Consider the following 24,698-nt stretch of genomic DNA (forward strand, 5'->3'; position numbering starts at 1 on the left):
AGGGTGATCTATGACACATTTCTCCAGTTAGACATAGAATGTATTCTGACAAACTGATCTAATCCTCCAGCCAGCAGTCATTACCTCTCTGTGCACAATAAACTGTGCTGAGGAACCCAAACACATATTCAGCCTCTAGTACTGCTTAAAGAATCCAAACATATTTGTACATTGGAGATCTTTTTGTCTAACATATGTAGATGTTTACTGTGACTGTAGACTAAAACAAACAGAGCACAAACTATTGCCAGATCAAAAAAACACATTTCCACAATTGCCACACAGTGGCCAGTCCTTGACTGCCTTTTATAAAAATAGCTGCAACACCCAGCAGGAGGTGTTTACAGCACAGTTTGGATTTGTTACATGAGAAGACACTGAAGGAAGTTTATGAAGAAGTCCACCAAGGCAGTGCTACTCTTACAAGTTTTGGAAAATTGGAAATTGCTGGATAAACTTAAGAACTTTCACTACAAGTTAATCCTCTCCGCCCGCCCGCCCCCCCCACCCCCCGTTTTACCATTGGCATTTAGATAAAATATTTCTTATTTAAGAGAAGTAACAAATGATCACTACAAAGAATGTATGTGCAGACTCTGGATCTTACAGGACTAACACATTCCTGAGACAGGTATGTTGTGGCTGAGGACAGCCTCTCTACAGCTTGAAGATCATATTAAGTTGAACATGTAGGGCCTTAACTCTGATGAGCTGCAGGAGTTATTGGCTACTTCACTATGGAAACAGAAATGCAATTACCTTTTATATCAACAGTCCTTTTCCTAAATTCAGGCTTCAGATCAGTTTTGCTTACCACGAAGAACATTTGAATTATTTCTGAACATAGATCTTTTCCTAGAACTGCTGGAATCTAGCAAAGCTGCCAAGCTTAGAAAACCAAGAAACCCGACATGGAGTTTTAAACATTTCAATAGTTACCAATTTATTTTTATAAAAAAAAAAAAAGGTAGCAATGTAGAATACAGCAATATTTTCTGGTTCCACGCACGCAGGTTGTGAACATTCCAAGCAATGTGTACATTTTGGAAAGAGACCAGACAAGAGAATTGACCAAAATGTTACTGAACACAGGAAGATTTTTAAAAAAGGCTAAAAATTAGGTATCAATAGTGTCTTCTTAATATTGCTTTCCTTACTGAAGACTGAAAAAAAACCACTTGACTTCACAGATAGGGTTAAAAAATAGGGGGAAAGAAGGGGGGGGGAAAAAAGGCTGCTACAACACTGCCATACCGTCAAAAAAAAAGAAAGAGATCATACTTCAGTATTTGCATACTTGATAGCAGCATTCTCCCATCGAACCATATGAAACTACAGGAAGAAAACATCAAAGCAAAAAAAAAAAAAAAAAAAAAAAGGCAGTTATCCATCAGTATTCAAAAACCTAGAATGAAGTCACTAAGTAGAACACTTATTGAGAATTAATCAATATCTACATTCTTAGCTGCTTCCAACTTTGTTCCAATAGAAACATGAAGCTGAGTGTCAGCTTTGTGTATTTTATTTTTGGCCTATTTGAGTTTTTCCAGTTCATAGTTCACTGCATGCTTGGAATAGAGAGGGTCATTATAAATCCTTCTACACAACGAACTTTAAGTAGACAGCTGAAAATAAAATGTACTACTTGTAAACACACAAAAAAATACAAGCTTTTTTTGTTTCAAGTGAGCACTGCTCCAGATAGATTATCTTCGGTATCTACCTCTTTCACCTCTGTCTCTGTCCCGGTCACAAATCCTCTCTCTCTCCCTTTCCCGATCACGGCCTCTGTCCCGTTCTCTGTCTCTCCGATTATCTCGAGGCCGGTCGCGCTCCCGCTCTCGGTCCCTCTCCCGGGGCCGGCTTCTCCGACCACTGACAACAGCTTGTGTGCGGCGAAGGAAGTCATCTACTCTCATGTCATAGTCGTGCTGTGATGAAAGGAGAGCTCTGCTATTTTCTTTCTCAGATCAGAATTCCCTCCCTTATCTATAAGGCTGGCTGTAACTCTTCAAAAAGCCCAATATTTAAAAAAAGGCAAATCCAACCAAACCAACTGTCCAGCATCCATGTACAGAATTTGGGGTTCAAATGCCAGACACCAGCAAGAGACCTGAAAGCTAAGGAGTCTTTCAAGCCAGCTAACAGAAATTTAATCCACCCTGTTTTCTGATGTACCTGTAAGAAGTTTTAAAATACAAAATTCTGCTGATAATTTGTTGCCAATGAGCACAAGCAAAGTTACAGGCCTGTCCTTATTCAAACCAGGCTTCAGCATGAAAATATTCAGAGGTCAGGCTGGAAGCCAATTTAAGCATACACCTCAGTTTAAGAGTATGAGAATTTTTCACCTCTACCTCACCAGGGAGAGAAAGGCTTTTCAAATTTGCTGTAAGTGTGCAGTCAATCTAAACAACTGATCTAAGGAACTCTAATGCAGGTCATAAACATGCTGTTTATCATAGCAAACAAAGCTAGGCTACCCCTGGACCCCAGATTCCTACTCCGGCCTGCAGACTTGCATCCCCTCCGTCTGTGTGAACACTTACTACTCGTTTGTCTCTGTATCTCGCTTCATGGGGTACAGGATGATGTCCTGAGTATGGAGGGTGAGCTTGAGGTGGAGGTGCATGGTGCTGATAGTAAGGGTGGTGTGGTGGTTGCTCCATACCTGGATATGGTGGCTACAAGAAAGTTACAGGAAGTTTGTTGATGCAAAGGAATGCACACAAGGAGTGCATCATTCACAGGGAAAACACAGCATCTAAATAAATCTGATCACAGCCTCCTAACTGAACAGCAGACTACTTTCCATTAGGCTGGCATGCTTTACTCCCTCTCTACCACTGCTTGGAGAAGTCTGGTAAACACCCTCCCCACAGCCCAATATCCCTTCCTTCTGCATCTGCCTCAATACAACACTGTACACAAAACTTCTACTTTAATGTGTTAGTTTCGGTCTTGGGTTTTTTAAACATTTGTGTATAGAATGTGAACTCTGTCCAAAGCAGTGAGCTCTTACAGAAACAATTCATTCCTTACGAATATGTTTCTATTCTAAATTAAAAACCAAATAATTTGCAAGACAAATAATTTGACAAAATGCTAGCCTTTTTTTTTTTGTTTTAACAAGACCTATTTTGGCCAATCTCTTCCATTTCTTCAAACCGCACAGTCCTCCTTTGCCTAGTACCAAAGCATCTTGGCTTGCATTTTTGTTACAAAGAAAGTAAATGGAAGCACTGGATTCTAGGACAACTACTTGGACTGCATGCAGAAGAGGGAAGGAGGAAAAAAAACAGAGTTTCTGGAGGCTTAACTGTTTAAAAAAACTGTTTTCCCTACCATCTGACAACCTAGTTTACTTCCTTCAGTTGTAAGGAGTTGTGTCTCAGCTGACAGAAATGAGAGGCTATAGGGCATCTCTACATCTGGCTCTACTTTTTGCTCATTGCCAGTACAAACAAGAGCCAAGAGATTCATTATAGTTATACAAAATCAGGCCAGACTTACTAAATATAACCAAAATAACTTCACTATGACTACTTCTCCTGACATGAAGGCGACACCTTGTACAAGTGAACTATCTACATAGTTGTAGATATGTCTACTCATGTATCTGCTCATCTTACTGGGAAAAAAAGTGCATTTCAGTGGAGGCTGTAATACAGGAAGACTTATTTTAATTAGGTTGTGCAGCACATTTTGCTAATTTCCTGCATGCTTCATTGCCACAGCCAAAAGCAAGCCACTGCACAACACTAGAGCCCAGCAGCCCATTCCATGAGCCTCTTCAACAAGTCCACCTGTTTGATGCATTTGCTGTTCAAGAGCCAATTACCATCAACATTTAGCAGGACACAGAATGTGATCACACCCTCCCACCTAGGCTAAAGGAGGGTTCTGCTATTTCTTCAGAGCTTACTAAGAATGCCAGACTACTGTTGAATGTAAATTTCAAAATACTTACTATCAATATTTTTCCCTAAAATTTTTACACTGTTACAGCAAAGCTACATTTTAGGAAAAGCGAAGAGTGAAAGCATACTGAATATGCCAGGCTCCTTTTGGGGAAAACAAAAAGAAGCTGTATACTAAGGAGAAAAATCAATTCAACAAGACACAAACCATTCCTTGCCATGGTGGTGGTGGTCCCATGTTGTGGAACTCCCGCACGTAATCATTGTAGGACTAAAATGAAAGACAGTAATATTAAAATTACTGTTGAGTGTTCTTTGGAAGTGCAGAAAGCTGAATATATAGTTGCCCAAATGAACTGCATGCAGAAACTTACCCCATTTAAAAATACATCTCGTCGAACTCCTGAAAATCGTCTGTTGGGAATAAAAATTTATAGAACTAAATCCAACTTATCCGTGCAGACAAGTTACCAGGACATAAAATGAGTAACATGAACACACCTTACCTGTCTACTTCGGGATATCTGGGATCCTTTATATACCCTGTTCGAACATCAAGCAGTATTAATTCAATTTACTGTCTCAAGGTAACAATCTTAAAAATTATATTAATTAAAAACTGTCCTTTCATTTTGTGCCTGCAACAAAATTATGTCTATCTGCCATTACCCTCATTTTTAAAATAACTCTTGAAAACTTACAGCTTCTAATAGAAGCAGACAAGTAGTATAATGTAATAAAAAAGTGACATCAATAAACCCATTAAGAACTTGCACACAGTAGCAACAAATATGCAAGAAGGAAACTGTGCAAATAAAGACTTGAAATTTAGTCAAATGAATTAGGAATGCACATAATTTGAAGAGTGCTGCCTCCAGGCATTTAACCTGGTTGTTACTACTTCCTGTGTATTCAGAAGAATGTGTTCATCTGGGCAACCCTTAAATTAAGTTCATTTCCTAATATGTTTTGGATACAATGCCACACAGGAAATTAAAAACAAACTAAAAAGTATCTGGAAAAGCCCCACAGGGCAAAGAATTCTTGCAGCTTCAGTAAATCCCTTTAAAGAGCTCAGCAGAATGGTGCAAAACATCAGGCATGCTTGCACTAAAATAAAATAGCGACCTTCATTATTTTTTAAAAAAATCTTGTTTTTTAAACAACGGCCTTAGAAAGATGCAGAGCAGCAACAATACTTTTTGCATGAAATAATGTAGTCTTTGCAGACAAGCTGGACAGATACAGGCATATTCTGAAAAGGTTTAGAAATCTACGACTGAAATAGCAGAATGTGCTTTTCTAAGAGATGTGAAGCACAATTTGGTAGACTAAAAGTGACAAGTTCTTAATAGCTGCTTTTTGAAGGAAAAAAAAAAAAAAAGCTGCACTATGAGCAGTGCTGTTGCTGCAGTACCACTGCAAACATTTCTTTCTAGGGAACAACAAACTTCCCTTTATCATTAGATCCTCTTGTAAAATGCAGTGCAATGTCCTCCTCCCTAACTCATGTCAAGCTTGTAAAAAAACTCTCTGAAAAAATAACTGAATGTCTACCATCATCTTCACACAAAGGCTACTAGTCACACAGTCTCAGCTGACATTCCCAGGTGGAAATTTCTCAAACATTTTCATTTGATGATTAGCACCTTGACAAGTAGGTCAGATCTATTTTTGTGCCCACATTAACACAGCACTTAAGAAGATCATTCACAACAATGTACACAATTCAAGGGAATTAATTAGATTAACTAGATTAACTCAGCTCTCAAACCAGCAACAGTGTCACTGACTTCTTTGAGAGGTGGGTTAAAGCAGCAGGCAGCACTTGAAACAAGTCACATTTTTATATCCAAGTTATATCAGTATTTTACTGTTGAATTAATGAGGATATGCTAAAAGAGAAAACACTTGTGAATTGGTGCACACAAATCTTCACAGTAAGATATTAACCTGGTCTTTGGTGAAACTCAGGGGGATAGTCAATCCTTGGTTTCTTTCTGCTGTTATGAATATCATAATCTTCTGGTCGACGCCTACACAAATTAGATATCAAAGATTAAACAAGGTTGCTTGGAGCATTTGTCACAGCAGAATACCTCACAGGAATAGTCTGAGCTGCCCAGGATATCAACGTAATAATTCTCAACTCTATTTGTTTAAAAATATTCTACAGCTTTAAATCTGAGCTAAAAGAATCAGAAATAGCTCAATTATATACACTCCACTGTTACTTTGTGTTTACAGGAATTTTGGTAGTAAAGGAAGGAACTCTACCCAACTGTATCTTCATCCCAGACAAAAGGTAACAAATTTGTCTAAACCAAACTCGAACTTAGGCATTAACATTACACTTTCCACATTACATTTTGAAACACCTATTGGACAACAAAGAATTTCACAGAACATTGCAGTCAGAAGGTATGAAGACTACTGCATTTGACAGCTAATGGATAAAGGATTCAATAAAAGGTCTACTTACATAATATTTATAAATAAAACTCTGCATGCTTTGTGAAATTGCAACTTTAACTGTGACTTCCCTAACTGAATTGGCCAATTACATTATTTCTAATAATTTCTTTTCTAAGCAACTTACTAGCAATGCACTGGTGCATTTTTCAATTTAATAATGCTCCAGCTTCCTAACAATTAAAATAATTAGGGCTCTTTTCTATAAAAGCAGCTCTTTGACAGAAGAGATATTAAGAACTCTGCTCTTCCTTATAGTTACATTTCAGTTGCTGTTAGGCTCAAAAAAGAGCTGACAACTGGGTGCTTATTTTGCTCCAAGGTACAGAAACATTACTGTAGTGGGAGACTCTAGTGCTAATGTAACAGTGTTTCTAAACACAAAGCAGCTACAAAACCATTCCCTTCTCACCCCCTCCCCCTCCCCAAGAGTATAATTCCTTATGACAAGACATTAACACTTTCTTATATGGCTTAATTACTGTGCAACTTGCCGGCTGAGTAACAAGCTTATATGGCTTTTACTTTTATAAATAGTGACTTCTCCCTCCCTTCCCCAACTTCAGTCATTAAAGCCCACCATACCCAGTTACTAAGCTTTTTAAAATGGAAGCAGATTCTTTAGTATGAGCAAAAAGCCCAAAAACCAAAGCAGTTGCATCTACAGCAAATTCAGATCAAAGAAAATAAAAGCTGGTGTAAAGAATAAACATACCGCTTTCTTGTAGTTTTGAGAGTGCATTTACGACCGGTATAAAATATGATAGAAACAGTTCATATAGTAGTCCAACTACTGACTTTAAGCTGTAAGCCACATACATAAATGGAGGCCCTGGCAGGCTTGAGAAGGTGTGGTGGTGTTATATGTATAGTTTGCAGTCCATTGCAAAACCTTCACTTGTATATACTTTATTGCACTGGAAACCTCTTAGCTTAACTCCAAAAGCCATCTTGGTGTTCAGTCCTTTAAAGCCAAAAATAGGGGGGCGCTGCCAGGTTTCCTCCTACCTACTCGTTACAGTGTCCTTTTTTTTTTTTTTAAGCTCAAGGAAATGGGGACTCTTGTTGGGGCTCTGTACCTACCACAGGATGTTTCCACAAAAAGGAAACTTAACCAAAGGTTTCAGCCCAAACCATACATCAGTCTGTATGCAAAGTGGCTACCACGGGGAAAAGGTGTTTGGCAGAAGGGCTAGTATCAGTTCTTTGCAAAGACTTCTCCAATTCTGTAACAAGTTATACCCCCTTTTTTCTGGAAAATGATGTTAAGTTCATAAAGCAGTGATCAATAAACATGTCGATCCTCTAAAAATACTTTAAGTCCACAGGTACTGCCAGCATCTGGAAAGGTTGTATATACAGACACAGCAACAGCCATTCTTTTTGGTTTGTTGCCGGGTCTCCAAGGGCCACTTGATCCCTTTTGGAAAGAACCTACTGTTTTCAGAAGCTCAGCAAGATGTGTGAATTCAGTGGTTACATGTTAGAGAATATTTGGCAATAGGGTTAACACATCACGGTGACACAATTTGAAACAGTCCCAATAATGCTCCTCTTGAATATCAAAATAACTTAAATATTTTATCCTCAAAATGAGGCGGCATCTTCTGCAAAATTCTAAGTGATCCTTATAAAAGTCCCATATTTGATAAGGCTTATCCAGAGACACACCTGAAAGAAAAGGCTTTTACAAGATATTAACACATTTTTGGCATATAAATATTTCCTCCTCTCCATCTAGCCTGCTCATAATCAAGCCAAGCTTACCTACAGCTAGCATTACAAGTTGCATTAGCTCAATAAATGATCTAGTCTAAACTAGAGACAGAACTTTAAGAGCTTTTTTCTGCAAAAGCAAAGATCCCCATTTTCCTCTTGAAAAATGACAGACCGGGGAACCAAGTGAAATCCTCAATGAAGCCACAAACTTGTCCATGCAGCTTGATTTGAGGATTTTCTCTCTTCTTTATCGCAGGGAAAGCTTTGACGAATCACATTCCTCCATCACGTTATTCTCACACATGTGCCTATTATCAGTCCAAAGAACGTTTCTAACCTTCCCACGTCCCGAACGGGGTCTCGACGGGATGGGCGTCCTCTTGATCGGGGTTGTGAGTGCATTCTTCTCTTGTGCCTCATTTTATGAATGACTTGATACAAGTCAATACTTTCATCAGGAGGGAAGAGAAGACAAAGTTGGGTTCCACATTCCGGCTCAATTTCCTAGAATTAGTTAGAAGTTCAGTAGTGGTTTATAAACTGGAGAAATGAAACTCTCCCCAAATACACTGGCAACAGACATTTAAGGAGGAAAAAAAAAAAAAAAAAAGGACACTTCAAAGATATTTCAGTATCACTAGACACAGCAAAATTCACTTACATTACCTTTAACTCTTTAGGTACTACTTAGAACTTTCATAAAATAGTCCAACACTTTGGGTAACCATATCTTCCCATGAGACATACAGGCCACATCACTGTTTTGCTATAAAATCAGAGGACTGTTTTTCATCACAAAGAAAATGATTACCTATTACAGAAAGAAAAGGGACACACGTAGGAAAAAAAAAAATCCATCCCAGCTTCACATACAAAGCCATGGCCTGATGAAGTTGACTACTACTACTCAGTATGAGTTCTTCATTGGAGGGTAGACAGGTCCATGAAAATACCAACTCAGAGTCTGACCATAGTCAAACAAGCAGTTTGTGTGCTCAGGGTTATTGGGAAAGGAACATGGAATAAGAAAGCCATTGTATCACACTGAATTTCATGTTCCACCCACACCTTCAATACTGGGTGCAGTAGTGCCCTTGCATCTCAAAAAATAAGGGGACAGTAGAAATGGAAAATGTCAAAGCAGGGCACCAAGAATAACTGAATGAGTGCAACAATTCCTACATGCAATGACTGAGAAGGTCAGGTCTCTCCAGCCTATATTAAAAGTGAAATATCTGGGATATGGGGAACAAGATGGAGACAATGGGACCATTGAACAACACAAATTGTCTGGAGGAGAAAGGGACAGACATGAACTTTCTGACTCTCTCTTCCAGTACAAGAGCTTGGGCCATCAAATAAATCTAGCAGGAGCCAGGTGCAAAACAATCCCAAAAAGTGCTTCTTCAAACTGGTGACTGCAGGCCTGCAGAACACCTTCCCAAATGATGTCATAAAGGCAGATTTTTCAGTGTACGCATCCTCAGAAGAGAGATCCATTCACAGTTGTGCAAATATAAATGGATAAATGACAATCACTTCTGGAAATAAGCAGACTTGAAAAGCAGGGAGAGCAAGCATCAGGCAATGCTTGTCCAGACCATAACAGTACAGTAATTTGATGAAAAAAGCTGAAACCCATGTCCAGACTGCAAGTCTACTGTAGACAAAACATTAGAAAAAAAATAATTTCCTTGGCCATTTAACAGTATCTAAGTAAATTTAAATACTTTTTTTGAAGTTCACATTAAACTACAAACAAGACCAAAACTATTGGTTTTCTCCTGCTACACAATAAAGCAAACATTTCTGCAGGCAAAACAACGCAGCATGAAGTTGACATTTTCCATACAGTATGGAGATTACCTCCCACCTAGTCTTAACGAAAGCAGAACCTGTTATTTTACCCACAGCTTGGGTACATGATGACAGCAGCAACATACGTGCACTCTGGTATGTCTGACAAGACAAAGAGCCAGCCCCACTTGAAATTTGCTTAGCATACATTCTATAATGGGAGCCTGTGCCTTAAGCAATACAGCACATATTAAAAAATGTAATGCAGAGCACAACTGGAAACACCAGACCTTTTTCTTAAAAACTGATGCTATATGGTTTGCACACTATAGAATGCAAGGCAGAATACCACACAGTTTTGAAGCAAACACTGTTTATGATAAAGATGACAACAGAATTGGTACTATATTGTTTCCTTTTCCTTCTTCCACAACAGCATTAGAAAGAAGCAAAGTGCCTTTGCCACAGCACTCTACTCCAAGTAACTGCTACAAAAACATTCCTACTCTCCTGTACATTCTAAGCTGGAAGCAAGCACTAGAGGATGTCAGGTATAGAAAAAAAAAAAGAATAAACAAACCTGTCCATCGCGTCCAATCTTTACTGGTTTATGTTCGTTCCAAGGATTGGTCAGGTGAGCAGATTTAGTGAACGGCAATTCCCGCCTAAATATGCAAGTGGCACCATTTATAGTTTTGCCTCAGTTTTTTTTATTAGGAAAAGAATTAAAAAGGTATACAGCAGGAGATAACATATAAAATAATCCTGTTATTCTTTGTACTATTAGGTCTCTGAACATATTCTTATGTTCTACATATTAGTAGCTGAAGATTTCACTTGGACTTATTCCAGTAGTAACTAATATAGTTCATACTATGACAGGCCCTCCTTTAAAAGAGAATATTTTGGACTTTATGCAATATTGAGACTGTGCTTGTTTATTATCTCACCATCTGAATACACTGACCAGTCTCTACATGCGGTAGCTCTTGGCACATACTTAAATCCCTGAACACCAACCTAACTATGAAGCTAGAAGTGATTTGAGCTGGAGATAGGAATCAGCAGCTTCAAGAGGACCTTTCCAACACAGATTTTTCTTTAATTCATAGTCTCGCTTTTCCTCTATTCAGTCTTTCTGGCAGTCCAAAGTACTTGTAAAACCATGCAATGTGTTTCACAGGACTGCTGTAACTTTTTTCCTTAATAGAGATCTAAAATCTTTTCTCTAAGAACATACTGCTCAAAACCTATACATCATGCAATACTTGCACTATCTCATATGTTGCTTCAGAACAGTAGTATTTTCTTTGTTCAGTCAGATCAAAACAGATTTGTCCTTACATCATTTTTTTTTTTAATTTTTCATCCACAGCTGTCTATTCAAGTGAGCAGTGAGGATAGATCTCCGGTTGAATCAAGTTTCAGAAAGATGCTGTTGGCACTTGAGTAATATGCAAAAATTATAATATAATGCCTTGTTACTAACAGCAACATAAACGCACAATTGGTTACCTGCAAATCCAGTCAATTTTAAAGACACCTCCCAACATTTTTGCATTCATTCCTGCAGGCAGCACCCAATGTATAGGTGATCCTCCATGATGGGACTCTGAAGACAATCTTGCAAACCCTAAAGGATTTTGTATGAATTGTAACAAAGATACAACAGAAAGGCTATTGCATATAGAACTCATTTTCACTCACCTTGATAATAGCTCACTTTTCCTTACCTTGGAATTTGCCACTCTCTCTTACAGAAAATATCAAAATAACACTCCTTGCTGATCTAAATGCAGCATTAAGCTTCTTTTCATTCACTGGAAGTGTTGACCATACTCCCTAAAACAGAAAAACACCCACCCCATCATCAAAACATAACAGTTAATCTCAAATGATTTAGCTAAAATAAATATGCAATGTAGATGAAGAAAACAAGACCAAAATATTGTACTGGAGTAGAAGATAATAGAAAGAAAAACATACTGCTAAATTAATTTCCATCAAGAAATATTTTAGCCTGCCTTGTACTAAAACTTTTAAAACACTGGCTTTTCAATCTTTTTTTGAACACTCAAGATGCATTTAGACCATCTAAATGCATTCACACTTCCACTGTAATTATAAGGATTGGCAGTTAACTTAAAAATAGCAAGGGTTAAAGTTTTCACATATGTTTCAAGTGATTTAAGGAATTTAGGTATTATATAGCACACAGAAATTATGAAAAACCAACAGAATACTACTAAAAGGTGGGCAGGTAGACTTGACTATAGTACTGCAGATTTGCTGAGGACAGTTTGCAGACTTTAAAATTCTTTCAGTGAAATGCCAGCAACATGAAAGACACTAAAGTAACACTTTAAAATGGCAAGACAACTTCGTTTACTCTTACACATCTCCTACTAAATATTATCTTTTCCATTTTACCAGCTGTTATGCAGCCACACACAATAAAACTCAACCTGTTTAAGGTGCCAGCTGAGCTGAGATATTGAATAACAATTTATTGAATTACTCCTCCATCCATTTTCTGGGTAAACAAGCTTCAGCCTCAGAACAGGATATACATACCAAAGTCAACGTTCCTTCCCTTGCATTTCTTTAGTGAAGGTAAGGATTTATGCCCTACTCTGAACTCAGATCAGTGTTTGTCTGATTCTGGTAATTCACTATAGCCACCAGAGAATATTTGGGGATTTTGCTAGCTTTCAGTCAGATTACATGGCTTTTGGCTGCTTGTACAGCCCTGCTGAGAACTCAACAACCTATTACACTGGCACCACAAAAGTGTGTTTCATGAAAGTCCAACATCAAAGCACTGATGCCTCTACCCTGAGAGACAAAGCATCCACTTCAATAACATCGGGAACAAGGATACTACTGCAGCTCCATACGTGGACGAAGCATAAAAAAAGCAGAGACTCCTTTACAGAGCCACCAGTCAGAATGCTGTTCACTGCACCTTCAAAGCCGGAAGGAGGGGTGAGAACCAAACATGCCCAGGACTTTGAGATTTGTTTAATCATTTTGATGCCATTTTCATCCTAATTCAGAAAATCTTCAATAACAGAATCACCTACTCTATGTATATTGTGTAACAGCAAATCAAGTATTTTCTCTATGACCTGTTCCAAAGAATGCATGCCAATACAAAACCACCAGAGCAGTGCAATGGACACCTAGTGCGATTCCTCAACAGCTGAAATCAGGTGCTCTGGAATCCCTCACAAAGAACTCACACACCAGCACTGCCAGGCATATATTTCCACAGTAAGGCTTCAGATCCTCAATCACCTGACCTAAATTACTCTCGTAGCATTAGAAAAAAGCCAAACAACCTTCTGAACCTTCTCAGAGTACAGTAATAGGAACAGAGGTTCTGATGGATGGGAGAAAATACTACCCCAGCATTCCCGCTGGAGCCTTGCTTAGGATGTTATCAAACAGACCCTAAGGCCCCTTTAACTCTATTCTTGGCAAGATAAATGGCAGATGGTCTAGGGCCTTTTCTAGGTTACAGTGGAAGATGAAGAACCAAGGTGAAGTAGCTTTTGTTGCTGCATCCACCGGGATCCAAGCAATAAAGAAAATAAAACATCCAACTACACACTCTCCCAAACTGAGGTGAGTGTGTCTGAAAACAGACAAAGGGATCACTTTGAAGAAAATACAACATACCTTTGCCTTAGCAAGTGATACATTTTCATGGTTATTACTCTTGATGAGAAAAAATCTTGCATCTTGGAGAATGTATTTAAGTTTGCTTGTTTGGTCTGAAAAGAAAACAAAGTATCAAATAAGCTGAACTGTAAATACTTACCAAACATGTTGCTTTGAGTACAGACAGCAGTTTGCTTCCTTAAAAATACACAGTATCCCACCCATTTCCTATCTATGTATTCTCACAGTCAACCACCCAACTTAAAGTCAAAGCTGCAGAGCACAAAATGCCAGGGGAAACCAAACCAAAACTAAAACTCAGATATCCAAGTAAAGAAAAAAGTAAAATAAAATCAGCATGATTCAGTGATGTTCCGATATGTAGGACTTATTTCCTTGCTTAAAGATCTTTGCACAAATGATGGGTAACACTCGTAACAAGCACAAACTGTTCAATAGAGAATGGTGAATGCTGTTCTTCTTTGCAGCTTTAAGCACTTCCTTTTTAAATCTACTGCCTCTGCAAAGAGCACAGTGACTGAACTTTTTGCATATCACTCTCAAAACATGCAAAAGTAGCCCAAGATTCAATTATCATGCTCAGAACAATGACGTGCTCATACTGATTTATATCAGAACATCACTACTTACAGGTAATTTAATCAACAGAGACAATGGCTTACTATGGGGCATGCATTAAAAATTCAAATTTAAATGATACCTTTTTGGACAGCACGAACGGAAGATGATAATTTCTCATGCTTCTTTTCTGAACCTGTGTTTAGCCAAAGTACATTTGTTCAGATTGAGCCTTAATAGAGATAATATACAATTTCTACAGCCTTGTCCCATACAATTTTCATTCATGACAAATTATGCTTTCTGGCGCGCACCCACACACACAAAAAATACTATTCAATGTGCACGAGTGTTTTGTTTTGTTGTTTTTTTTTTTTTGTTTCAGTTTTGGGTTGTTTGATTTGGGTTTGTTTTTTTTTAAATAATATTTGAACAATTTCCTACTCAGAAAACTAGTCACTGAATCATCATCTTCCAAGTTTAAAAAAAAAAAAGTGAAATTTCCACTTAAGCAACAGAATAGCATTAAAGTAACAAGAAAGCCTACTTCCCCCCAAAGGTATCCACACACAACATGCCAGAAGTCAATACCAAATTATACAAAGCTACAAACCCTATAAATCTCTACAGCCAGTTACATTTATTTTAGATTACACATTAAGTTTTGATGCAAGTCACAATGACTAGCAACAAAAGGGAAAAATACCTGCATATGATTCTGATGCAGAACTGCCACTTCTGTCAAAAACAATTGGAGAGATACCTCTCGCTCTCTTCCTCTCCTTCTTTTTCTCATCTAAAAGAAACCATAAAAAATAAAAGCCATACTTTAAACACAAAGTTGAGATTAAAAATTAATTTGACAGGAAAATAGCATCAGTAAAAGTGAAGTTACCATTTGTTTTGCACATTAAAATTGTGGTTGCTGCCACAAAACTATCATGCACAGAAGAAGCAAATGCTAGTTACTCAAGCTTTTCATCCACAAAAGGAAGATAGATGAATGGCACAAATCTATTAAATCTGTGCAATGTTTAGAGACAGAATTTATTATTATTATATTTTTAGTAAGGGTGGGTTAGCATTTCTTTTCAGCCTTCACCCAAATGTGCAACATCTAGCACAAATTGTGTAGCAATAGTGATATGAGCTCATTTGCCCAGAGCTCAAAAACAGTAAGAAACAGAAAAACAAAACATTGTGGCACACAGGCAATTATTCCCACTCTTAAGAAAGTGTTATGTTATACCACAGAGTTTTTTAGAACAGTTATTACAGCTTCACTTGTCTTTAGGTTACACCTGGCTGTCTCTAATTCCATACAGCAGAGCTGAGCTAAAAAAGGCAGCATATTAAGCAGGATGACCACCTATGGAGACTTCAGACAAGGAAGATACACAATAGGAATCTTAACAGGACTGCAAGCTGCTTTCCTAGAAAAAACAAACAACGAACAGCCAAACCCAAAAGTATTTACGTCATTAGCACTTCACATCTGCAAGTTAGGACCACTTACAATATACAAATACAAACCAATTGTTTCTAGTTTCTGCTTATTTAATTCTAAATTTGCCCTAATAATTTCAATATAAGTTTAATTTCCTATGCTAAACACAGCCACTCTTTAAGATTCAGTTATCCTTCCCCAGGGACATGTTTTACTACCAGTCTACCTGGTCACTCATCTAGATGGATACCAAACAGCTCAACGCTGAATTAAAATTAATAGTGCGGAAAACTAAGCCGTTAGATACCCAAGAAAATACTAATTTTAGTGTTTCAAAGCATTGAACAGCAAGGCCAAAGCAGTCAAGAATACAATGAATCCTCAACACAGTAATGTGGATATTCACATTTTTGTTTTAGCACTTTCCAGTACATTTTCTCCTTGACTATGGTATTTCATAATTAACATCTTCCTGACTTCTGCCACCACGGCTTACTTTTGACATGGTCAGGAAGCAGTTATTTTTCAAAGCAGTCAAACTTTCAGTGGCAAGGTATTTCACATTAGCATGCAAGATGCTGCCTACCTGATGCATCTGAACCAGACCCAGATCTGACTGACCCATCTGTGAAAGAGGCAGATTCAGAATCAGAATCACTGGCTTCACTGCGTGTGTCATAGTCATTTCCTTCCTTCTGATCCCTCTCATCCTGTTCATACTCTTCTTCATCTTCCTCCCCATCTTCTTCCACCTCTTCATCCTCCTCCCCTTCATCATCTTCCTCTTCTTCCATTCCTTCCTCCTCATTCTCTGTGTTGCCTTGTTCAGAGGAACCACTACTGCCAGTCTCGTGATCTGAACAATATTCCTCAGAGTTCACCTCTTCTTTAGAAGAATGGCTAGATCTGCTTGGTCTTCTATCCACATCATGCCTGATTCTCTGATGTTTAAAGAAAAAGTGAATCAGCAGTCATATAACATTGTCAGGATGCACACACAGTCCTAAGAGAATGTGCCTTACAAAAGTCTCATAAAATTGCTTTATTTATAAGGCAGCAAGAATACTTAGTACCTCTGAACCGTCCGGTGTAGAAGACTTTGCCCTTCTGTCAATATCCCTCTTCCTCATGTAAGATTTTTCTGGTTGTCCTTTATAAGGTTCCCTGGAACTGCTTGACATTCGCATCTTCCGATCACCATCTGGGCGCTTGTTTCTGTCAGATCTCTGGTACTCCTCAGTCTTGTACTCTGACACCAGCTTTCCTTTCGTACTCACTATTCTCTTGTTATTGCTAACTGATGAACTGGGAGGCTTTGGCATCATCTGCCTTGAGGAATGCACAGAAGGTTTTTGCCTCTTGCTTTCAGCATTTTCCATCCTGTCAGTTTTTCTTTTTGATCCTTAAATAGAAAGAAATATCAAGTTCAGTGTTATTTCCAATACCAAAACAAAAACTGTACAGAGGCTTCTACGTCCTCTATTTTAAATAATTACCCTGCTGCGGTCATAGAGAACATCTTCCAGTTGTAGGCTTTGCAGCAACACTCAAAACTGCTTCTTCGGAATAGCTCATGTTCTAAAACACATATTTTACTTCTAAGAGGTATGTGTTTCTCAGATTTTAAATTAAATGTTTAGGGGACTGGCATAAAGCCAAATAAAGAAGTGAGCTGGAATCAGACTTTACAACCCCTTCGCTCCACTTCCATCTCACTTCATCGAGCCAAAAAGGACAGTCATTTTCTAACAGCAAATGAATTCAGAACAAGCCAGACGCAGCAACTGCTCTTGAGACAAAAGGCAATGGATTTGACTGTTTGCTTGGAGGGTCAGGTGAAACAGCACATGTCCATGAAATAAAGACTTTTGGAACTCATTCACTTTTTGAATCAAGTTATAAAATCTACTACTTCAAAGACTAACTGAAATAAGATAGACACTTTTTACCACTTATGTTCCTGCAGAATATCCACTATCAAAGCCACATACCCTTTTTCTCACTTTTGTCTTGCTCACTGTCGGGGTTATACAACTCATCATCCTGGTCAGGAGCATCAGTCAAAATGTCATCCAGAACATTCAGTTCACCATCTGAAAATACACAAAAAAAGTCAAAACCAACCATAAAAAGTCTGGATATGTAAACTACAGAACTAGTATTTACAAATCCAAACATTTCCTTCAGGGCTACAGATCTACAACAAAGCAAAAATTGACATCTGCTTGATTTATTTCTACACTTTCATTTGAAAGGATCAGGCAGAGCAAATAAAAAAATTAAAATATGTCACAAGATGCATTTAGACGTCTAAACAAGGTCCAAGTTGGCTCCTCGTGTCACAAAACCTTTTCAGCAAAGTTGACCTACAAATGAAAGCTGAACATAAAATTTTAGAAAAAGGGAGACCAGGAGATAGTCTGAGTGCCATTAGTAAAGAGGAGGGACCCTTATCTCTGAAAAATTCTGAAACTTGCATGATGAATTATCTCTCTTCCACTATTTTTGTTGTCATTGCTCTGTTAGAATGGTGGGTTTTGTGGCTCACTAACAAAAAGAAAAATCACAATGGGAAAGCAGTACTTATTTGCTGCATTATTAACTCTGAGCTGTTCTGAAAAAAGCCCCCACAACTTGACCAAAAAGGCAAACGTTAAAGAAAATTAATGCCAGAAGCAGTAAATGACCACACCTGCTCACAAAACTTTTAAAATCTGTCACAATTTCTGGCTGTTTCACTTTGCCTGAAACCAAAAGGGATATATGGTGATCCCATTAGAAGAGTCACCAGCTTTAAGGGAGCAGATCTATATTCCAAGCACTTTAAAAAGCGTGAACTAAGCCTAAACATGCAAATGAAAAAAAAAAAAATTAATTCTGGAATCTCTCCAGAAGTGATTGATTGCATTTTCTGTGCTCAGGAAAAAGAAACCAGAGCAACCTCTAAGGATTCAGCTGGTTTACAATATCCATGGCAGTTGCAGGTAAGGATTCCAGTATTGCATGAAACTGAGGTAATGCAGCAATTAAGTCTTCCAGAGTTTGGCAGCTTGTCTATATCAAAATATTGAACTAAGCCACATAATAAAATTTACAGCTTGATATTAAAAAAAATCCAAACATAATCCACATTATATATTTATTAAAAAATAGTATTATAATTGTCTCTCTACAATATACTACCAAATCTGAAGTCACTAACTTTCCTGCTGGCACTTTTCCACATTTTCAGTGGTAGGGGAATGCAGAAGTGATCCCTGGACTGCTCAGTTGGAGTCTCTAATGCAAAGGAAATGGTGCAGAGAGAAGAGGATCAAACCTTTCCCTGGCAGTTTACACTTAGCAGGCATTTAAATGCAACACAAACTTGCATCACAATTCTCCTGGGAACAGCCCTTTATGTTTGTAGACATACATCTATAGCAAATATTCTTGCTGTGACTGATAAATATATAAGAGTCAGATTCATGGATGTGCAACTGCCAAACATGGGATGCAATTTCCTGGCTCACATTCTGCTTGCCCACAGGAAACTTGGCAAGTCTAGAGCACAAGGTTTTTTTTATGGGATACTAATGAAAAAGAGGTGCACTGAGATTAGAAAATTAAACATATCATCCATCTCAAATGACATGTATTGAACCTTAGATTTGTTTCCCTCTTGGTGAGACAACAGCATACTTGAGTAAACTACATTTAACCTACCTACTGCAGCAGCATTAAAAGGTGCTAAAAGACTCCTGTATCAGCTCATTCAGAAGCAAATGAGAAGGAAAATTTAACAGAAAACACAAGTCTGATACACACTCTCTCCTAAATCCCTTGCAGGTTAGATGGGCCTCATTTGCAGCTGGAACCTTAAATAGGGTGCAGGAGACAGGAACAGAATTCCCTATCCCCTTTTACAGACACATCGACCTGATTTGTTTAGAAGCACATCTCCAGATTTATTTAGCAGCCTGCTTCCTGTCTTGCACTGGATATGCTGCTTGACTGACTTGCACAAGACAATTCCTCTCACTGAACCGCCACTGTCAGTTCAACCCGAAGAGCTAAATTATCTCAGAGAAGCATCAGGAAAAACACAAAAGCAGAAACAGAAAAATGGCAGAGGACAGGTGTTTTATAGTCCATAAGCACTGAAGAGGAAGGGACCAAATGAGTTCTTTCTGTGGCAGAAACTCCCAACAGGGCTCTCCGGCCGCTTGTCTTTTGTGGGATCCTTCCATGAATAAATTTAACTCACCCAAAATAGCAGGAAGGTAGCCCGGGAGGCCATTTCATCTGCCGGCCAGGAGAATTAGAACTATTGGAAGGGTCCAAGCAAAAAAACTGATTTGGCACACAAAAGAAATAAGACCCTGGGATTTCAAACTAAACCGGTCTGCAAACCTTATTTTTGCTTTTCTGAAGTGGTAAAAGTGCATTTCTTTTCCAATGGGAGTACTTACAGCAGAAATCAATTCAGCTGCAAATGTACATCAACACCTGTTATTCAGTCAAAATAACCCCTTTCACATGAGAAATAATTAAAAAGAAAGTAAAAATATACCTTGACCACTGGCAGTGATTAACAAACACTGAAAAAAAAATCAAGCCCAACTGGAAAAATATTTATATGAATAGAAATTTATAGATGACAACAGCAAACATTTCAAAGTCACTGCTCATCCACAGTGGGCAATCAGATCTGTTCTGACACAAACTGATCATATCCCAATCTACCAGTTTTACAATAATACCATTAAGGATAAAGCACAACCAATAATTTTATTTATCAGTTCTAACAAAACCTACTGGGAATTTTCCATGTCATATCGTTTCACAATAAATAACAGACAGAAAACCTTTACCACTACGACAAAGCCATTTTGTGGGCACATATCCTGCAAAGGCTTTACAGGAAACATCATTCTCCATAGAAATCCAAATGAACACAATCCATGCCACAATACCCTAGTGATACTTTGCCCTTTTTATAACTAAACAACTCTCTGCACTAACCACCAAGCGGCAATCTGCTACACCTGACTTTGGTCTGGCTCCTTAAAGAAGCTATTTTGTGACACTGACTAACGTAATCTCAGATAACACGCGGATCACTTCGGCTTCCGTGGACAGCGGTAGTCATTTTTAAGAGCTGTGATTCTATTATTCGACACTAATTGCCCTAGATTATTATTTCAGAGTAATGACTCTGAACTCGTCTGATTCCTCTAACTCAAGTTTATTTACCCACAGTGCCCAGATTTCACAGCTGACTGCAAAAAGCCAAGCAACAATCGGCAAAATAAGATTCCAACGCCAGTTTCTGCTTACTAAAGTAACAACACCCCCCCACAGAAAATCGTGCAAAAAATCCCCAAAACTAAAACGGCCTAGCGATCCAAGCAGAAACAAAAAGCAGTAATAAAAATAGCAAATATTTTTTGCGAAAACACAACCTGCAGTAACTCGCTGTCGATGATGTAAAACTTACGGCCCACGAACTTCTCCCTCTTCCTACTGCTCGAGTCACCTTGCCCCGAGCCCTGCGCTGCCGGGACACCAAAGTATGAGGGGCACTGTTACCTCCTGCTCCCCAAAAAAACACAGGGAGCGCTTCCGCAAAAAAAAAAAAAAAAAAAAATAAAATCATCCTCTAAGGGTCACTCCTGACCCCGCCGCCCCTCCGCTCCCCTGTAAGAGACGGATGTCCCCCGGCTGAAGGCCCAGCACCAGCTTCCAAGGTGGCCCCGGGGAAGGGGGAAGGCTCAGGCGGGGATCGGGCCCCCGCCTGAACCTTTCCCCTTCCACGGGGCCTAACGCTTGCCCTCCTCTCTACCGCCACATACCCTTCTCCTCCCGGCCATCCGTCGCCATCCCGCCGCCGCGACGAGCGCCTAAGATGGAGGCTCCCTCTTCCTGCACGTAGCGCTTCCCTCTTCCCACAGGGCGCCGCTTTGTTTACGCTCCTCGCGTCAGAGCGCGCCGCGGGCAGGCGGTGGCGGGGCATGCGCCGCGCGGGGCCCTGAGGGCGCGGCCGCCATGTCAGGCCCTGGCAGCTCTGGGCTGGGCTGGGCTGGGCTGGGCTGGGCTAAACTAAACTAAACTAAACTAAGCTGAACTAAGCTAAGAGGTGCAGGGAAAGGAGATTTCTCTCCTCTCGAAATGCGGGAAGCTCGCTTTTCTCCCGTGCTGTTGTGACAGCTGTGTGTGGTGTTGGAGCCCTTCCTCAGAGTCTTGAGTGGGGCAAAGTTTTACTTAACCCCTGGTTGGCCATTGCTTGTTCCCTGGTTTTCTCTCTCTTTTTTTTTTTTTTTTAACCTTTTTTCCGCCTTCTCATTGTTTTTTCCTTTCTCCTAGCAATCCGGCCAGTTCAGAGGAGGTTTACCAAGCTGATGAGGGGGCTGGAGCACCTCTCCTATGAGGAAAGGCTGAAAGAATTGGGATTGTTCAGCCTAGAGAAGATTTTGGGGTGACTTAAGTGTGGTCTTCCAGTACTTGAAGAGAGTCTACAAGAAAGATGGTGAGAGACTTCTTACAAGGATATGTAGGGTGAGGGCAAGGGGGAATGGCTTCAAAATGAAAGAGAGTAGGTTTAGATTATGTATCAGGAAGAATTTTTTTATGGTGAGTGGTGAGGCACTGGCACAGGCTGCCCAGAGAAGCTGTGTGTGCCCCATCCCTGGAAGTGTTCTAGGGCAGGTTAGGTGGAGCCCTGAGCAACCTGATCTAGTGGAAGGTATGTACCCTTCCAGCCCATGGTAGAGAGGCTGGAACTGGATGACCTTGAAGGTCACTTCCAACCCAAGCTATTCTGTGAAATATGAAACAAGTGTGCCTTAATTATCCACACTGTTTTTAAAATAAATGTCAGTTCAGAGCATAACTCTTTTCTACCATAATGTAGGTGGAAACTTTACCACCTCATCTTAGTTGCCCTTTCGGGCAGCTTATGAAGAAGCTTGGGCACTAAGTTGCATTTGCTAGTTTATCAGTATGTACAATACAACCAGGGGGTCAGGCCATGGCATGGGTTTAGGGAAGGCAGGCCCTTCTTGACTAACCTGATCTCCTTTTATGACCAGGTGACCTGCCCACTGAATGAGGGAAAGGCTGTGGATGAGACTACATGGGCTTCAGTAAAGCCTTTAGTGCTGTGTCCCACAGTATTCTCCTGGAGAAGCATGGCTCACCCAAAAGAACAGGAAGCTCAGGGGAGGCCTTGTTGCTCTCTACAATTACATGAAAGAAGGTTGTTGTGTGGTAGGAGTTGGCCTCTTCTCCAGGCAAGTATCAGCAGGATGAGAGGAAATAGCCTCATGATGTGCCAGGGGAGGTTCAGGCTGGATATTGGGAAGTATTTTTTCACAGGAAGGTTAGTTAAGCATTGGAATGGGCTGCCCAGGGAGGTGGTAGAGTCACCACCCTTGGAGGCATTCAAAAAACAACTGGACCTGGTGCTTACTCCTACAGTTGACATGGTGGTAATTGGTCAAAGGTTGGACTTGATGATCTTGGAGGTCTTATCCAACCTTAATGATTTCATGATTCTATGATTAGGGCTGTGTGTAATTTGCAAATATAAAGTAAGGCTTGTTTTGTCCGCTATGGTAATTTATACGTTTATATCTTATTACCTATGTGCTAACTGTTATAAAAGCTCTCCCTGCCTTTTGTTTATTTTTTTTTTTCTTTTTCTTTCCTTAACTGGAGAAGAGGCATAGCAAAGCGAGTACTGCTGTAGACTATGGGATAATTTTTGTTGTAAGACTGCAGATGTTTGCTAGACTAGCCTGATAGGTGGAGCCAGTCAACTAAATACCTTGAGCTCCCCTCTCCAAAACACTGCAGTTCCAGGAATCTTCACTCCTGATATTCACTGTGTTTGCCTGTGCTCCCAGAGTGGACGGGTTGGTAGAAATGCCTGATCAGCACAGCAGCTGTTGGCTAGTTTAAGGGAGCACTTTTCCTTTCCAGTGGAGGGGGCTGGAGTGCAAAAGGCACTCTGAAACACTGCTTGGTGTTGTCTGTCTCACCTCAAAGCTGTGCAAGCAAAATCTGAACAGAGGATGAAAGCATACCCTGAAGAACTGAAGTATTTCTGCTGAGAGAGATGATAAAAGATGGAATTATGTGATGAGGTAAAAATTAGGAGCTGATTGTGGAGTTCTATAGCATGAAATAAAGGTTCCTATTCTTCAACTTTGTATTGGCGTCTTGATTTGATGAAAGGTGATTACTATTGTAGCGCTACAACTTGAGCTCATTCAACATTTATCGCATTTATCTGTTCTCTGGAGAGTCAGATAGGCAGATTTACTAGTAGATTTACTGGCACTTAGCTTCTGATTCTGTAGCCAAATACTGAAGCAGTTCTTGTGTGTCTGTTCTGATCACATCAATTATCACTTGGGTAAGGTGCTTGTGGAGTGACCTTTCAGTGTCTGGTATGAACGCAAGTTTATTTAACATGTGTTATTTATAAGCAATACCTCCATTTTCTAATTTTACTAGAAATTACTGTGTGGTGTTAACTTCCTGTTTTGCTAACTATGGAAAAAAGGTCTGTTTGCATGTAATGCACTAGATGGTGCTGTCAGCACGACTTAAATGGAAGGGCACTTCCCGTGGGGCTGCTGCTGGTGTCAGTTTTTGTAATTCCTTTTGAATCTGCAGGTGTGCCAAGACACCTTTGGAGAATACTGTACTTTAAAGCCCATCATGGTGGGTTCCATGCCTTTCACATGGGGCTAAGTTCAAATATTGGTAGTATGAGCCTGGCACCTTTACTGTAGGATGTTGTAGTGGTGGTGGGTATCTGCAAGTGAGCATAGCTGCTGATGCTTTTTTCGAGGATATAATGTTAGTCTATATAGATGAAACCATCTCCAGAGGTCCCTTTCAGCCTTAACCATTTAACCATTTCTATGGTTTTCTTTTTTTTTTTTTTTTTTTTCTTTTTAATTGATGGGCTCTCGTTCAAGAATGTTAGGGTAAGAGAAAGTCCTTAGTGCAGCAAGCAGCTGGTAGCTGTGGCTTCCTGCGTTGATTACAATATAGCAAATCGCTCTGGAAGGGAGGGGAAAAATGGTGCTAAACTTGGTGGTGAGTTCCCT

General features: G+C 39.5%; 1 protein-coding gene across 4 annotated transcripts; it reads right to left on the minus strand.

Annotated features, from left to right (window-relative positions):
• Positions 1-912: 912 nt before the first annotated feature.
• YTHDC1 (YTH N6-methyladenosine RNA binding protein C1) lies at positions 913-21,591 on the minus strand. Of its 4 annotated transcripts, XM_009101237.4 has the most exons (18): positions 21,432-21,591; positions 17,589-17,690; positions 16,671-16,999; positions 16,184-16,538; positions 14,857-14,946; positions 14,293-14,346; positions 13,590-13,684; positions 11,642-11,750; positions 11,424-11,541; positions 10,489-10,573; positions 8,449-8,615; positions 5,874-5,956; positions 4,427-4,463; positions 4,295-4,334; positions 4,129-4,191; positions 2,550-2,684; positions 1,724-1,931; positions 913-1,332 (listed from the first exon to the last, which is right to left on the minus strand). In XM_009101237.4, exons 1-18 carry the CDS (start codon positions 21,457-21,459, stop codon positions 1,283-1,285), a joined length of 2,148 nt encoding a protein of 715 aa, XP_009099485.1. In that variant the 5' UTR covers positions 21,460-21,591; the 3' UTR covers positions 913-1,282. The 4 variants fall into 4 exon arrangements, with proteins under 4 accessions (XP_009099485.1, XP_018782304.1, XP_009099486.1 ...); XM_018926759.3 differs by lacking the exon at positions 14,293-14,346; XM_009101238.4 differs by lacking the exon at positions 913-1,332 and having other exon boundaries at positions 1,558-1,931.
• Positions 21,592-24,698: the final 3,107 nt, after the last annotated feature.

This window comes from Serinus canaria, chromosome 4, assembly GCF_022539315.1.
Source record: "Serinus canaria isolate serCan28SL12 chromosome 4, serCan2020, whole genome shotgun sequence".
In the NCBI taxonomy this organism is placed as follows: domain Eukaryota; kingdom Metazoa; phylum Chordata; class Aves; order Passeriformes; family Fringillidae; genus Serinus; species Serinus canaria.